Below are 17,425 nucleotides of genomic sequence, written 5' to 3' on the forward strand. Positions count from 1 at the left end.
CTTAGCATCAAATGTGAAAGCAGGATCAAGCCTGAAACCCAGGTGCCTCCCTAAAATATTACAGACGTGTTCAAATTATTAGACTAAAGACGTTTCTTCCAAAACTTTACATTTATTACACATTTACATCCCCATACATATTATATTTGTACATTCAATACTTTATACGCATACCTTTGTTCTTAATCAACATTTTTATCCTGTTTGGCATGGTTTTATTAACTTTTCACATGACATTTTAATATCATTGTCACGGTACCAGATTTCCTCTAGTTTATCCATTAAGATCTTGTTTGGTGGTTATTGTAAATTTCCTTATCCTCTGTTTCACAGTAGCCCATAAATTTTCAGTTGGGTTCATATCAGAGCTATTACTGGCCAGAGCAACACTTTCAGTTGCTTTTCTTCCAAGTACTTGGAACAACCACTTTTGGCTTTGTGGCAGGGTGCCCTGTCATGCATAAAAATGGCATCTTTATTAGGAAACCACTCATTTATTTGGAGGAAAAGTTCCTTTTCAAGGATTTCTTTATGTTGTTCTTGCCTCATTGTCCCTTCAACAATGTGTAATCTGCCAGTACCTTTCACGGACATCACACTCCAGACCATAACGGGAGTAGGATGCTTCACACATCGCTGCACACACTCAGCTTTTAACTGTTCTCCAGATCTGTGATGGGCATACTGGCTGCTTTCTTCCATCGCAGTGAATACAGCAGATTCATCACTGAAGCATGTGTACAAAATTGCAAGTTAGAAAAGTTGGGAATAGTAGCGTAGGACAATCCCAAAATTCAGATGTGCACCTCTTCGATATCAATACATCATCACAATTTCAAGCCAAAACTCCTAATTTTAGAGATTAGACCCACTTAATTTACCATATCATTGCACATACCTTAGCCCAACCCTTGCTTGTCTACTGCTGCAGTTGTTTAGCCCACTGCAATCTTTCGGTTTTCATGGCAGGTGTGATTTTCTGTTTTTTCCTTGGCCGGCATGTCTTTAAACCACATTCAAGCAGTGTCCTTCTCACTGCAACAGGTGAAACTTCAATACCCAAACCTTTCACCTGATGGCTTATGCCTGTAGAAGTAAGTTTATGGTTCATTGTTGCCATAGCTGTAAGTCTTCTCATTGTTCTAGAACTGATTTTTCTGTTACGCCCACATTTTCCTTTCCTGTTTGGCTTGTGTTCACCACCTTTCTGTACAGAAAGTTTGATTCTGCTGACAGTTTTCTGTGATATTTTCATTCTGTCAGCAATTTCTTGCTGTGTATAACAATTTTCAGTAAGAAGTGCTACCACAGCTGGAACTTTCCAAGGTGAAACCTCATTTGTCTTTCCCTCAACCTCGCTTTCTATGGAAACTCCATGATTTATTCCTAAAGCTAAAAACATGTAAGTTCACAAGCTGTATAATGTCTTGTTGAAGTAGCAAGAAATTGATAGAATAAATAACAAGCTGAAGTACAGCATAAACATAAAACATTACTGTAAACACAGTTTCAAAGCGTGTACACAGACAACGAACACCACCACAATTTGGAGAGAAAATGGAAAATGTTACCAACTGTAAAAAATTCAGTGATCTGTAAGTTGCTTGGAAGGGAAATTTTGTGGCATCATTCAAACCATTAAAATAAATCAATTATTACACTTTTCTCTCCTACTTTTAAACCAGACAACTAAAGAGTATCAAAAATAATCATTTAGTCTAATAATTTGAACACGTCTGTATGTCTGGCATCACTTTAAGCATCCATGATTTGAAAATAGTTTCAAACTGAAATACTTCAGCAACAATCTCTGGGTAGGTTTAAATTTATCTAACCCATACTATAATTAAATAATAGAAAATCCAAAATGGAATCCATCCCATATCTCACCTCCCACATTGAAACCTTTGCCCTCCAGGAACTAGAGCTGTATGAAAAATGTCCACTCAATAGACTGTGCAAACTGTTCACTTCTTGTTCATGCCTTGCACTATTTTCATCCACCATCACTACAAAAAATAACCTCCGTCAAATATCCCCCACACCCATTCAAAGCTGCCAGACCCTGCCTTGCAGACAGATTACATTTGTCACACACCCAGAAACTCCCACATGCCACCACCTTACAGAACTCTGAGCCTAAACAGACCAACAACTCAGTCAGGAACATGTCTTCCAAAAGCCTCAGTCCCACAGAAGTCTCGGCCCTGTACGATGGCTTCACCTTTTGCTCCACTTCCAAAGCTGGCCACTGTGGCCAAGTGGTTCTAGGCGCTTCAGTCCAGAACTGCGCTGCTGCTATGGTCGCAGGTTCAAATCCTGCCACAGGCATGGATGTGTGTGCTGTCCTTGGGTTAGTTAAGTTTAAGTAGTTCTAAGTCTAGGGGACTGATGACCTCAGATGTTAAGTCCCACAGTGCTTAGAGCCATTTTTTCCACTTCCAAATTCAGTCCTACTGGGCCTCCTAAGACCATCTCCCTGTCCCCACAACAGAAAAGCTTTTAAATAAACTGGAAGCAGTCTTGATCACTTAACTTTTTTAACGGTGACAGGTTTCGATCTGTTTATCAGATCATCTTCGGACCATGAATGTCTACTGGAGGCGGTGGCACATGGCAATCCCCTTGTTTGTGGCTGGTGGTGTACAGAGTTTATTTATAATAATTACAGATCACTGTTTTCCTGTATAAGAACTATGTTCTTTAAAATGAGAAAAGCTTTTTCTCCACTAATCGTAAACACAGACTTGATTCAAAACCAGTATTGAATTCTGTCTTACTCAGCTTTACTCTAGCTGTGATCCATGCCCAATCTCTTTGAATCATCCACTGTTAAATTTGCAGAATTTCATAACCGCAGATGTTGCCTCTCAGTTATTCCCAAAATCCCTCAACATAGAAACTAATCTCAAATTCATGGAAAGAAAAACCACTTGTAAAATGGTTCCAACCAACAGCCAACCAAGTCTCCACCACTGTGGATATGAACCTCTAGGGATTACCTGGCAGAGAGGCTCCTGCAGCTGATGGTCTACTAGCTCTACAACAATGACCGCATACCTGAAATCCAGCAGAACTACCATCCCAGAACCTTTCCCCCGAGTACAGTTTCCAGCTCAACACAGAACTCCCAGCCCTTGTACCCTCTTTCTGCATGCATCCCAAAGTACATAAACCCAACCAACCTGGTCACTGCAGTAAGGCTGCTTACTGTGGTGACCAAGAGAGAATCTGCCCGTGTGGACAAACATCTTCAGCCTATTACTAGTAAGTACTCTCTTATATATAAGGCACTAAACATTTCCTCTACTGATATTCCCAGTTTCTTTTTCTTTACTGCCTGGCGACTGCTCACCACTATTGATGCCACCTCCCTCTACACTGAAACCCAGAATGCTCATGAGCTTGTCACTATTGAACAATATCTTCCCCAGTGCTTGACTGACCCCTTACATACAACCTTCTTCTTGGTCATCATTACCAACTGTATCCTCACCAGCAATTACTTCTCCTTTGAAGGCAAACCTACAAACAAATATGAGCTAACCATTGGGCATCCACATGGCACGATCCTATGCCAACTTACTCATGGACCATGTAAAGGAATTTTTCCTATCTGCTCAGAATCCCAAAGCCACACCACTGGTTCAGATTCATTGATGACATATTCTTGATACAAACCAAGGGTGAGGTCATGCTATCTACATGCCTGCAGAAACTCAGTGCCTTCTTCTTCATTTGCTTCATATGGTCCTCCACAGCCCAACAAGCTGTCTTTCTTGAGGTTGACTTCCACCTCAAATATGGTGACATCAGTATCCCCATCCACATCAGAACCACCAACAATGGCATGGCATGGCATGGCACCCCAGAATGTCTCACACCATATGACTGTAACCCCAGTGTTTGCATGGTAGAGTAATTATGGTGTACGCTTATGTAGAGAAAGTGTTTGTGGAGCAATCGCTGACAGTGTAACTGAGGCAGAATGAAGGGAACCAGCCCACATTTGCAAGGCAGATGGAAAACCGCATTAAAAACTCATCCACAGACTGGCCAGCACATCGGACCTCGACATTAATCCACGGGCTAACCAGGTGGGACCACCAAAAATACCTCCCATTTGACATGGGCCACTCATTTCACACCAAGAACTCCCTTCCATACAGACTAGCCACGTGAGGTCATCACATTTGTAGCGAGGAGTAAACTCTTTCCAAATATGCGAAGGGTTTAATTGAGGCCTTTACAAACTGGTTACTCCTCCCCCCCTTATCCAGGAACAGTTCCCCCGCATCTTTTCTCCCATTAACCTACCATCCCCCTGCATACCCATGGACTGCTCACAAAGGAGACCCCACTCGTGGCCTAGTACGTCCCAGGACTGGTGCAACTGAATCACATTCTCTGCTATGGGTTTTGGCTAACTCTTGCTAAAATGAGAAATATTCTCTCCACTCATCACAGTGATATTCCACCACTTACCCAACCTACAAAATATCCTGGTACTTCTCTACCTTCTGCTCTCAACTCCTTGCCCCATGACTCATATCTGTGCAAGAGACCTAGGTGTAAGACCTGTCTCATACACTTCACTACCATCTGCTCCTATCCTGTCAAAAGGCATCTTCTATCACATCAAGGGCAGGGCCACCTGTGAAAGCAGCCATGTGATCTACAACCTTAACTGCAATTGCTATGCAGCATTCTATGTGGACATGACCACAATCAAGCTGTCTGTTCACATAAATAGCCACTGTCAAACTGTGACCAAGAGACAGCTGAATCACCCAGTTGCTGAGTATGCCACCCAGCATGATGCACTGCTTCGCAGCTGGGTTCTTCCTGCCATCAGCTTTTGTGAATTGAGCCTACAGGAACTATCCTCGTTCCTGTGACCCCCACGTGTCTCAACCTTCGCTACTATCTGCCTTCCACCTGCCTCTGGCCCTCTCCTGCTCCCTCTTTCCAGCTTTACACGTGCCTACTATCTCATCACGGCACTTCTCTCTTTTTTCCCCTTTGCTTACCTTCTCCCCTCCCTCCCATATAGCCGGCTCGCTGTCCTGTCCTTGTCTTCCACACAGTCCCACAGGCAGCACTATAGTTCCCTTCATCACAGCTTTTTTATCCCTCTCCCTCCTCCCCCGACTCCTCTTCTCTACCCCCATTACCCACCACAGCTGAAATTCTGCTCACCACAGTGGTAGTTGGGACTTGGAACCAAGATGACAGTGGTCGAGAGAGAGAGAGAGAGAGAGAGAGAGAGAGAGAGAGAGAGAGAGAGAGAGAGAAGGGAGGGGGGCACTGCCCCTCAAAATCTCTTTAATTTGGTGAATAGTAATCCACCCATTGTCCATACTAATTGTTTAAATATACCACAAGCTGAAGGTTTTTGTTTTGTCTCTATAATCACGCATTTTAATAAGAGTTAAATACAAATCATCTGCTAGTAATTACAATGGTAAATTATAGCACAAGATGGGGTTAATCACATGTCACCAAGTTAATCACATGGCCAGTGAGAGACAAATAGATGGTCGGCCAGTGTAATTTAAGTTCAAGAACAGAGCATTGTGCATGCTCTAGTTCAGAAGTGCCATGTTCACAACTCTAGGGGTCTGTGGAGCTTCAGCTTGGTGTTTACATCATTAAATAGAAGCAGTATAATGGTTAGGATACAGTATATGTCGAGATTTATTGCAAAAGAATTCATCGTATCATTTCTTTTGAAAATCAGTATTCGAGCATGTGTAAACAGTTGACATATAGGAACTCCATTTCGGTAGAATTATTGTGACAATAAGCATTTCACAGTTCCACATTCTTTCAAAAGATTGCATTTTATAATAGACTAATCTTTAAACAAATAGACAGATGGCCATAGTAAAAATATTGAAAAGGGATTTATTTATTTGTAAGTACTTAGACTGCCATCTGTTGTGTCTACAGTTGTCAGCTAAGAGAAATGTATCAACTGAGTGGCATACATCGTACATCTGCTTCAAAATGGCTGATGTGAATGTTCACAAGTGAATAATTTCTCTCTTTGAAAATGGTGCTACTGCATCTGAGGCAGGATGTTGTGATGTTATTGATGCTTCCACGGCAAAAACATAGATTAGACGATTTGGAGATAATGGTGAGGTAGCGAGACATCCAATACCTGGAAGACCACTAGTCTCTACATGAAGACAAGATGAAGAACTGGTCAGGGTGGGCCAGAAAACTCCATTGTCACTCATTTGAGAACTAAGGAGAGCTTCACGTTTTCTGGGCTCTTCGAGAACTGCTCTCAGAAGATTAAAGGACCAATGAATCAGGTCCTGTCATGCTGCTCCGATCATAGAGCTGATGTCTGATGAACAGGCCATGGATAGATTACCAATTGTGAGGTACTGGGAAGATGACAATTGGAGAGAAGTCATTTTCTCCAATGAGAGGACAATAGCATCCATGAGCAGAGCTCCTGCTCTTGTTCACTGCATAGATGGGCAACAATATGATGTGCACTTCGTGGCCACATGCACTAGAACCAGGTGCATAAGTGTGAAATGTTGGGGCTGGATGTCTTACATGAGTGAAGGAACTTTAGAACATATCCAAGGCAACTTCAATTCAGCATGCTATGAACATTTCTTTGAAAATGTAATCATCCCTGGAGCTTGACTTCGGTACCCTGAAGGACGACTCACTTACTAACAAGATATCATCCATCACACACTAGAATTAGGATTCAGAGCTGGTTTTTAAAGGAGGGAGAATATTATTCAGTGCCTTCCATGGTCTCCAAAGTCACATGTTCTCAAATCCATAGAGCACGTATGGGCTCAACTTTAGAAGACTCCGCAGGACAGTTGGACAGATCCTCCTCCGGGAACTGTGAATCCCATATGGGATTTGGTTCATTCTTCATGGGGAGAACTGCCATGGATGAGGACTTTTTCCACAGACTTGTCAGTTCTATGCCTCAAAGGAATCAAGCTGTTCTTGATGCCATTGGCATGTAGAGAAAATACTGAAGCTATACGAGGGGCATTTGAAAAGTCCGTGCAAAAATAAAAACTACTTACATGTTTGGGGTAAACCTTTTTTATTTTTCGACATAGTCTTCATTAGACTAATACACTTTGTTCAATGCTGTTCTAATTTGTTGATCCCTTCCGAATAATAGGACTTGTCCAAGTCTGCAAAATATCTATTAGTTGCTGCCATCACCTCTTCGTTTGAATAAAATCTTTGTCCCGCCAACCATTTCTTCAAATTGGGGAACAAATAGTAGTCCGAGGGAGCCAAGTCTGGAGAATAGGGGGATGTGAAACGAGTTGGAACCCTGTTTCCATTAATTTTGCGACCACAACTGCTGAGGTGTGTGCTAGTGCATTTTCGTGATGGAAAAGGACTTTTTTGCGGTCCAATCGCCGGTGTTTTTCATGCAGCTTGGTTTTCAAACGATCCAATAACTATGAAAGTTGCTGTTGAGATTCAGTCAGACACATACTGCAGCTACATGTACAGTAAGCTGACACAATATCAAGGAGCTACTGATTTCTTCTTTTTAGCATAGCCCTCAAATAGGCCTATCGTAGTTGAAGAACAAATATTACACTGGAAACAACAGTTACTGGAAGGCACATCCACTTGCTCATGTAATCCACACATAAGGACTTAGAAGAAAATGCCACTCAGCTAATACATTTCTTGTACCTGAAAACTGTAGAGACACCAAGTAGCAGTCAAAGCAATTACAAATAAAATGATCCATTTTCAGTATTTTTACTATAACCATTTGCCTGTTTAATCTTTAAACAAACTGTTATACAGTGGAATGTTTTGAAAGAATGTGGAACCTAGAAAAGCCTGCAGCTGCACAATTTGTAGCGAATTAAGGTTTAAAATGTTACCTGCAAAAGGTCTAAAAAAATTGACAATTGACTACAGTTCGATTTGAATGCTCATCCTTTACGTTTTTAAACGATCAGCCTATCCACTTGGCCATTGTAACAGGTGTGAATCAATCATGGTTTAGGAATTCTGCCAACATGGAGTTCTTATATTTCAACTGTTTCTATGTGCTGGAGTAATGATTTTCAAAAGAAATGATACGATGAATTAAATTGCAGTGAATCTTGACATATACTGTATCCTAACTATTATATTGCCTTTTTTTTTATGATGAAACATTAAGCTGAAGTTCCACAGTCCACTAAAGTTGTGAACACTAGAACTTCTGAAATTCGGCATGCACAGTGCTCTGTTCTTGGACTCTAAATTATTTGGGCCAGTCAATCCTTTTACCTGTCATTATTCAAGTTAATGCTTTTCTAGTGCAGTGAATAGAACAATGGCATAATAAATGCTCAGCTTTGTGGTGATAATACTTTTTTTCTTTACACATGGAGATAACATATTCTGTGATATTAATCCAACAGAGTAATTCTTCTGTCTCGCCTTTTGCATTTGTATTATTAGGGACTGGTTTGGAGTATAGACTTAGACTTGACCTTGCACCAAACACCAAAAGAGCAGCTACATCAAGATGATTGAAATTCTTCTGGGTGTTGTACCATGTCATTATATAAAATATGGAATAATGTTTATATTTTGTAGTTTATATGTTTTAAAGTATTTTATATAATGATACAAGCTCCAGAAGAATTTTAATCATCTTGATGCTAGCTGTGGAAGCCTACGTAATACAACTGATCTGGCCTTAAAATTGCTAAGTTAGTGAAATTTATACTGTTCAGAACTAATAGTCTTGAGGATGGAATACACAATCATAGATAATGTGAATTATGCATGAGGAATCACAGAGTCACAAATCTTAATATTATGATTCTCCTTGATTCTGAGACTCTGTGTGGAATTTAACTCGGATGCTCTTGTCGCTTGATTGAGAAGCTTCTTTTCAGCCATCTCTAAACAACAAGACATAACTATTTACTGAATCAAATTTGGTGCAGTTGGATTAATGCATCATCACATTGTTCCATGATATGGAGGTACTGATCAGCTTTGAAAGTGCTGTCAATATGATAAATCATTTTAGGTATTCCAGCTAAATCAGGCATAGGTTGTGAGATGTTTGAACATGGAACAAATGAAACTCATTGTGTATTCTGAATGTAAAGACAAGGGTGCCATTTTTATACTGTTAATTGTACGTGTATATGTGGGGTAACTAAATGGCTAAAGAAATTTTGGTGTAGGAAGAACCATTCATAAGGTGCTTCCAGTGGTGTGAGCTTGTAAATGTGAATAAGGCACACAACAGTCCAGTATTTTAATTTACTATATTATCCATAGTTGCCCTCTACAATGGTTTTAAGTGCTTTGTTTGATCTGGATGAAACATTATTGGACCCTGCTGCTACTGTAAGTTGTTTGTGAATCAGTGTTCTTCTAATGTTGAAATTTTGTACATGACTGGTTATTGACGGGGCATCATCATCAAGAACATACAGTATAACCCCACTTTTACACTCCCGGAAGTAACGTTTTCCTGCCGTTTACAACATTTTTTATCATTCCCGTCAAATTTCCAATGCCCACAATGTTAATTTGCACCCGATTTTGCAGCAGGATATTAATAATTTCCCCGTGATTTACGCATTTTGAAAAAATGTCTGTGAAGAAGTCAATTCTGGCATGATGTTGCTATCCAGCAGAGTTTACAAATATTATGGGGTTCAGTTTTTTGACACCAGGGCACAATTCGTGCCGTATCTCCCACCCCTGTGAAGCTCTACTTGGTGTGGTGGCTGATGGGAGTAACTGGGTTCATTTGAATGAAGGTATGACCAATCACAACCATTTCCAACCTGTCTCTACTCCACAAACGCAGTTTCGTGTTTGTTGTGATCATCATGACACCTTTGTTGAACCATATTTAGCATGTTTTGACATTTTCCACTTGGAGCACTAGTTGACACAGTCATTCGCTTCGCATTGCTCAAATGTTTTTAGTCTAAACACAGTGCGGGTTATGTTTTTTAACCCCCATTCTGAACAAAACGTGTTTCGAGAATTTATTCTTCTTGTCAAGTGCAGTATTTACGTATGTATTTTTTTGTGATGTTACACAAACAAACAATGTGAGTGATAGTTTGCATGTGTGTGGTTTTCTACATAACTGAGGAGGCACAGTACCTGATAACCTCAAAAAGATGATTACAGTGGAAGAAATGCAGAACAATACATTCAGACACCACACAAAATACATATGTACATGTTTGCACTTGACAACGAGAAAAAATTCTTGAAACGCTCCTCGCTAAGCATGAAAAAATAAGTAACTAGTGCCATTATAACAATATTGTGAGAATGAAGGTTGCTACTCACCATACAGTGGAGATGCTGAGTTGCAGATAGGCACAAAAAAAAGATTTTCACACTTAAATCTTTCAGCCAATGCCCTTTGTCAAAAATACACACACACACACACACACACACACACACACACACACACACACACACGACTGCAGTCTCAGGCAACTGAAACCACACTAGTGCATTATTTCATTATTTAAATAATGAATGACAGCCACAGGCTATCAAAAACATCGATTATGACGTGTTAAATTGAGTCAAACATTGTTGAATGTTTTTTTTTTTCCCACCTTATGTCGCGCAACTGGTTGCACTACACACACCCAAACAAGTAGCAGTCTCAGCATAGACTGTTAGCTAGTTATTGCTGTCACACTACAAAGCATATAGGCTCCAGTAAGTGGGCACATGACACAGTTTCTTCATATTTGGTTTCATCAATATAGATCTTTAAAGATCCATAAGCAATTTGAACTTAAAGCTCTGCAAGCAACTAGAATTTTGTGTTGTATAGGTTTTACTTATACACTTTATTTCTATAATACAGAAATCAGCAGCAGCGTCACAGTACTTCTCTGATGCATTATGTTATCAAATAATTAATACTTTTATTTGATATCAAAATACACCAGAAAATTATTGTTCTGCAAGATTGTTGTTCATATTTGTAAATTAAGAATTTATAGGCTGTATGATCCTTACTCTATTTTTCTTGCTTAGTTTTAGCACAGAATAAATTTCTATCATTTGGCCACAGTTTCAGTGTGTGTGCACAGTATAAGACATAGTGTTGTGTTTGTGCTTGGAATACACATGTTCTATGCTATTCTGAAGCTAAAATGCTGTACTTTTTCTTTCAGGAGAGCTTCCTCCTTCTCCAGCTACATTGTTTGCTCCTGTAGCAGCGGCTTCTTCACTACCAAGGGCTGAACCTTCTTCACCAGAACCAGGTACTTTTAGTTTTAATTACCATTGTGTCATTCTCTACGTCAGTGTAGTTTTATGTTTATTTTTGTGTGTGAATTTATTTTTTACAAGTAACTTTAATTTTGTAGTAACTTCTATTCAACACTAATTTCCAGTTGTTCCAAGTTCTTTAAATATCCTTATCTGAATTATGAAGATTTTTCAGTAGACTGCTTCAGCTCATTCATATCACAGTTTCTTATATACTATGATAAATTATGTAAAAAGACAGCATTGTCTGTATATAAAACTTCAACACCACTACTCGATCATCCAGACTAAACTCATGAAAGAGGACATAGCAGGCAAAAGTGTAAAACCTGAGGAAAGGGGAAATATATTACCAGTGCTAGTCTCACACTCTTACTTGAGCTTATTTTATTGACAAATGTAGTTAGTCGTCATACCAATTGCAATACAGTTTTCTTCATGCTTTATTAGCATTCATATTTCTGTTAATTAGCCTATTTATTGGCAGAGATTAATTACTGTGGTGTCTTATACTCTTTCAGTCTTCTGACTTTCCACTATAACTAATATCACATTCATTCGATTACATAATGTTCAATACAGGGTGTTTCAGGCCCTAAGCAACAAACGATGAGTGGTGACACATCTCATATATAATTGGTCTGCCATTTATGAGGTATGCGCTCCGCCACATGGTGCCGTGCTGTCCAGTCTCTAGTGAAGCGATTATTTTGTGGGGTTGTACAAGTCCTGTCATCCAGCCTGTGTTATTGTAGTACTGTATCTTCAGTTTTTGTATTTTATTAGTCCTGAATTCACATTTTCTTGCTTGCTGTTAGTACTCAATGAAACATGTAGTATAGATTTGATTAGCTCACAGACATGGTACACGTTATAGGGAGTGGAAATGGAAGAGCAGCTCTTCATATCTACAAACATGAGATCCCTAACAAGATTCCCACACCACAGTACCTTTGCTGTAATTCATGGATGCTTACCAGAGGCTGGGTGCTCGTATGGCAGTGTAGTTACAGTTGCCTGAGACTGCAGTCGTGTGTGTGAGTGGCATTTGCATGAGAGTTTTTGTGTCTGTCATCTATTTTTGATGTAGGCCTTACTGGCCGAGAGCTTTATTTGTGAGTCTTTTTGTTGTGCCTATCTGTGACTCAGCATCTCCACTATATGGTGAGTAGTAACTTTCCTTTTCATAATATTGTTACATTCCTTCCTGGGTTTTCCATTGTTTAAATTTTAATTTAAATTTATTTAAGTCTTCCTTTCTGTTGCCACTTATTTACGCCCATTACTGATAAATCGCTTTTGGTAAATGCCAAGGTGACAGGAACATAAGGCACGTAAAATACATTTTTTAATTGTGTGCTTACTTAACAACTTGCTTTCAAGCACATTCATTATTTTTGTTTGAATTTCTTTAATTAATTTAATTTCAGAATATGAATCATCTTTCCAGATACACTGTATTGCAATGACTTTATCTTGTTAATTCCATTTATCCAATCATGTGGTTTCTTTCACTCCCATGCCACTAAGCTTTTTGGAATTTTGATCCAAACACAAAGTTCACTATCATGTACATGCCATGTTCATAAACATGGATGAAAAACAGAAGTGAAAGCTAAATCAAACAATGAAAATTCCAGGTTGGAATATCAACTATACTATGAAAAGGGTAGATTGCTACTCACTATAGACGACACACTGAGTTACGCACAGCCACAATGAAAAGACTGTTATGCACTGAGCTTTCAACCAAAACCTTTCTCAGCAAAAAACGCACGTGCGCACTCATGCACACACACACACACACACACACACACACACACACACACACACACACACACACACGTCCTGCTGCCATCTAATACCTGCACATTCTGCCATATAGTGCTCTACCCTATCCCTCTACCTCCCCCATCCCCACCCCACTCTGGATTGCTGCATTCCTTCAGCATGACAGTTGCATTCTGGCTTTAGCAGCTGGAGATAGTGTTACTTTGTGTGTGTGTGTGTGTGTGTGTGTGTGTGTGTGTGTGTGTGTTGTTCTTTTTTTTATATAAAAGAAGAAGCTTAATGTTTAACAGTCTTTTCTTTGTGCCTGTCTGCAGCTCAACTTGCCATCTTTACAGAGGGTGGCAATCTATCCTTTTCAGAACTAAAAGCTGCTAATTGACCCTCAATAAAAAGCAAACATCAGAATCATAACAACACTGATGGCAGACAATAACAAAGTACAGTCAACAATATTAATAATGTTGAAATTTCAAAATGGTCTAATGTTTCTGCTCAGAACTGAATGTGCAAAGGTGTGATTCCAGACTCCTTTAACAATAATGGCAAGAGAAAAGCTTGTAACATAATTTCCTACACAATATAGTTACCTACCACACACATGAATGGCAGAATAAGTGGTGTTTTGCCCCCCCCCCCCCTTCAAATGCTAGATTCAAATGATTTTTAATTAATGGACATCATCACACCTTTTCAGCTAAATGGAACGCAGCAATCATTAAAAGTTGGCGATGTTCCTTTCTTATTCATGTACCTGTAAGGGAATTCTCATGCTCAACATTAGCTTAATTAGTTAGGTACATGTGTTAATTACATCTGAAGTAACTTAATCCACAACAATATATTAACTATTTTCAAATTATGAAAAGACTTGTTTCGTTCAGAAGAGTGGATAGCTGTCAAGTAAAACACTTAGAAGTGGTTTCAGTTGAAAGTTTGAGTACATGGTTCAACTGACAGAAAAACTGTAGACTCCTTTCATTTTACAAGAAAGAATGAGTAATTCAGTCACTATGCTGAAATATATATATATTTTTTTTTTTTTTTTTTTTTGCTCCCACAGATTGAGTCCACTCAAAAAAATGAATGAATAATTTAACCAATATGTAAAACTACAATCGAATGTGTAGATTGTTTTCCAACAACTGACAGGATCAATTGTTTTCATTTGGTTGTTCCCATTACTATCTATTTGTGTCCTCCGATAAACATGTAATCCTGAGACTGGTCTGACGGGCATCTGATTTACTTTTTAACTGCATAGGATCGCCAGTGTCTTGTAGAGGTCAAGGCAGTAGTTCAAGTCCAGAAGAAACAGATGACTTTGTCTTGGTTCCATCAAATATTCCTTCTGATCAGTCAAGTGATAGCAACATTGAAAGACAGTAAGTTTATAGCAGACATTTCCTTTTATTGGCCTTACATGCTTTGAATTTACAAAGATGTTTAAATTCATAATAATTTTTCTGTAGGGTGAAAGGTATTCGACCATGCATGGCAATAGCTAGTCCACCAAGGCCAAGTTTCCTGCCAATATCAGACCCCATCCCTGTACCAACACAAAGGGATGCTTATCAGCAGTTACAAACAAATGATGGATTGCAGTCACCAAGTAAGGTATGTGGTTTTGTAGATGTCAGTGAATGAAGTAAATTGAGAAAATCCAATTCAAAAATAAGAAATACAATTTAGAACAGAAAAATATAGAAGACAGAAACAATAGACGTAAAGTATTGTTTTTAGTTGCCTACAGCTGATAGGTTTGTCTGTTTTTATTTTATCGTGTACTAGAAAATGAGGTAAAAAATTACGTATAATTTACCCATTAACATTTCGACTTTTGATGTAAAAAAATGAGAACTGAAAGCTGTAACAGTAACTCAACAATTTTCAGTATTTGGCTGTATTTATTAAGTGAACTACTGTGTAACTGTTGAATATGAAAATATCAATGGAAATAAAGCCTGTAAAAATTTATATTTATTTTTCAGAGTGCAGTTCCTAGATCACAACCAATCAACATGAAGAGAGGGAATGATTATTCGAGAACAGCTCCACCAGATCTTAGCTCACTGTCACCACCTTCTGTAAGTTCTTTCAGAATGTCACAACCTGAAAGATCTTTTTAGTTTTAAGTAGTGCATAACATACTAACAAATATTATTTTGTGTGTGTGTGTGTGTGTGTGTGTGTGTGTGTGTGTGTGTGTGTGTAACACATTGTTTGAAAGTGGCAGTTTGTAGCAATGAAATGTTTGTAAATGGATCACCACACAAGACCCCATCAGTTGAAAGGGAAAGCACTTACAGAAACAAGAATTAAATAACATTTAGCATGCACACGAACTGGCTCCTATATCTGTACAAATTTTGCCTATTGTTCAGAAGTGCCAGACAGCACTTCCAATAAAGAATGCTGCGCATAACATGGATGGGTTGCTCATTAATAGTATTAGTTGAATCATGCAAGAAAAACCATTTAAAACATTCTTGATGACAGCAAAAATGTGAAGAACCAACCATTTTGCAACTGTTTATGTTTTGTTACATATTATTAGAAAGCCAAGTAGTTTTGTGTATTTTCAAAGCAGCAGAACAAGTGCCCCTCGGTCCCCTGCCACTCCAGAGACAAGCTTATGGAAGGAGGAACTCTTTCTCTACGACCTTCATGGTACTGAAATCCCCCCCCCCCCCCCTGCCCTCTCTCTCTCTCTCTCTCTCTCTCTCTCTCTCTCTCTCACACACACACACACACACACACACACACACACACAGAGAGAGAAAATTTGACAAATTGTCAAACCACCACCACTAGTCAGGTTCTTTTATGTGATATGAGGTTAAGTAATATTTCAATACATACACATATTGTTAGATCAGTACAGTCAAATCGCATGAATAAAAAGTACGCAAAAAGAAGTACTTCTTATGAAGTCCTCCTCCAAAGCATTTTGAGGACTGCACCAGTTACATAACTCTATTTGTTCATGTTCCATGTACATTCTCAATACAGAATGACTATTAGCCCTTTAACTGCTCTGGACGTGCCAACACGCGTGCCGATGTTCATGTCCCTGTGTGCTCTGAATGCGTTTACGTGTGCCGCTAGTCCTACCTGGTACTCTGAACGTGTGTACGCGTAGACACTTTCAGAGTACCAGGTAGGACTGGTGGCGCGCGTAAACATGTTCAGAGCACAAAGGGACAGGTACAAAGGTGTGCGCGTTAACACGTCCAGAGCAGTTACAGGGTTAAGTACTTCCCGTAACATATCAGAAGATCCCTTTCTCCTTTGCAGCAACAGCTGTCATTGTCAGTCATTGTTGTGAATGTTTTTATAAGTCATAAGTAATAGAGCTTAAGACAGATCCTTCAAGTATTTGTAGTTTATAGAGCTTGAAAATATTTTCTTGTTTGTTTTTACCTTCCATCTCAGTGTGTGCTTTATGATGTGACGTGATTTTCAGTTTAGACTCATTTTGTGCAGCCCCCCCCCCCCCCCCCCCCACTCATGCTAGTCTATCCTGTACAAGCCTCTTCATCTCTGCATAATAATTGCAAGATACACTGCCTGACAGAAAAAGTGAAGCACTTAGAGGTCAAGGTGACATATCAGTTAACTTCTTACACATACACACCATCAGGGGTGTGTAAATGATTACAGCTGCGATTCTCCTTGACTGCTAGAATGACCACCAAAGTACAGCATTGTTGTTCATGTTTAATGTTGCTACAAGACCTGGTAGAGTATATGAGGGGAGTGGATGGTGTCAAATGTTCCACTCAACTGTGAAGGACATGGAGATGCCATGTACTCATGTGAGACAGTGTTATCAGCACCTGATGGAGCTTGGAGGGGATTCTCATTACAGGTCTGCATTTGGCCAGCTGGTTGAATTGTTCAATACACAGATTTTTTTTATATGCCAAAGTTTTTATTTTTTTCAAACAACGACATTGTATCTTTCAAAGCACTTCCCTTCGGCAGCTATACACTGAAGGGATCATTGTTCTCAGTCTTGGTAGCAGTGCTGCAAGGCTTCAAATAGTAGGGCCTTACATGTTGGTCGTGTTGTTTTGAATGTTCTCCAGAATCCCAAAATGACGTCCTTTTATTATATTTTTCGATTTTGGGTAAAGAAAAAACTCACAAGGATTCAGATCAGGGGAATAGGGAGGTTGTGGAACAACAGGAGTGCCTTTTGAGGTCAAAAATTCTGTGTTGGAAGTGGTCAGATGACATGGGGCATTATCATGATGCAGCATCCACTTGTCTGCAGTGTTCGATCTCACTTGACATACCCTTTTCCCAAGACTTTCAAGGTCATTGACAATTTGTCCTGAAGGGA

General features: G+C 39.3%; 1 protein-coding gene across 2 annotated transcripts in view; it reads left to right on the forward strand.

Annotated features, from left to right (window-relative positions):
* Positions 1-17,425, forward strand: part of LOC124802951 (serine/threonine-protein kinase unc-51) — a 173,724-nt gene that overhangs the window by 54,125 nt on the left and 102,174 nt on the right. For both annotated transcript variants that reach the window (XR_007017168.1, XM_047264046.1), the window contains exons 11-14: positions 11,193-11,282; positions 14,342-14,462; positions 14,550-14,694; positions 15,069-15,164. Coding sequence is in view for 1 of the 2 variants with exons in the window: in XM_047264046.1 (XP_047120002.1) it covers positions 11,193-11,282; positions 14,342-14,462; positions 14,550-14,694; positions 15,069-15,164 (452 nt within the window). In the remaining variant the exon portion in view is untranslated. The remainder of the gene's footprint in view (positions 1-11,192; positions 11,283-14,341; positions 14,463-14,549; positions 14,695-15,068; positions 15,165-17,425) is intronic.

The sequence above is a fragment of the Schistocerca piceifrons genome, chromosome 1 (genome assembly GCF_021461385.2).
Source record: "Schistocerca piceifrons isolate TAMUIC-IGC-003096 chromosome 1, iqSchPice1.1, whole genome shotgun sequence".
In the NCBI taxonomy this organism is placed as follows: Eukaryota; Metazoa; Arthropoda; class Insecta; order Orthoptera; family Acrididae; genus Schistocerca; species Schistocerca piceifrons.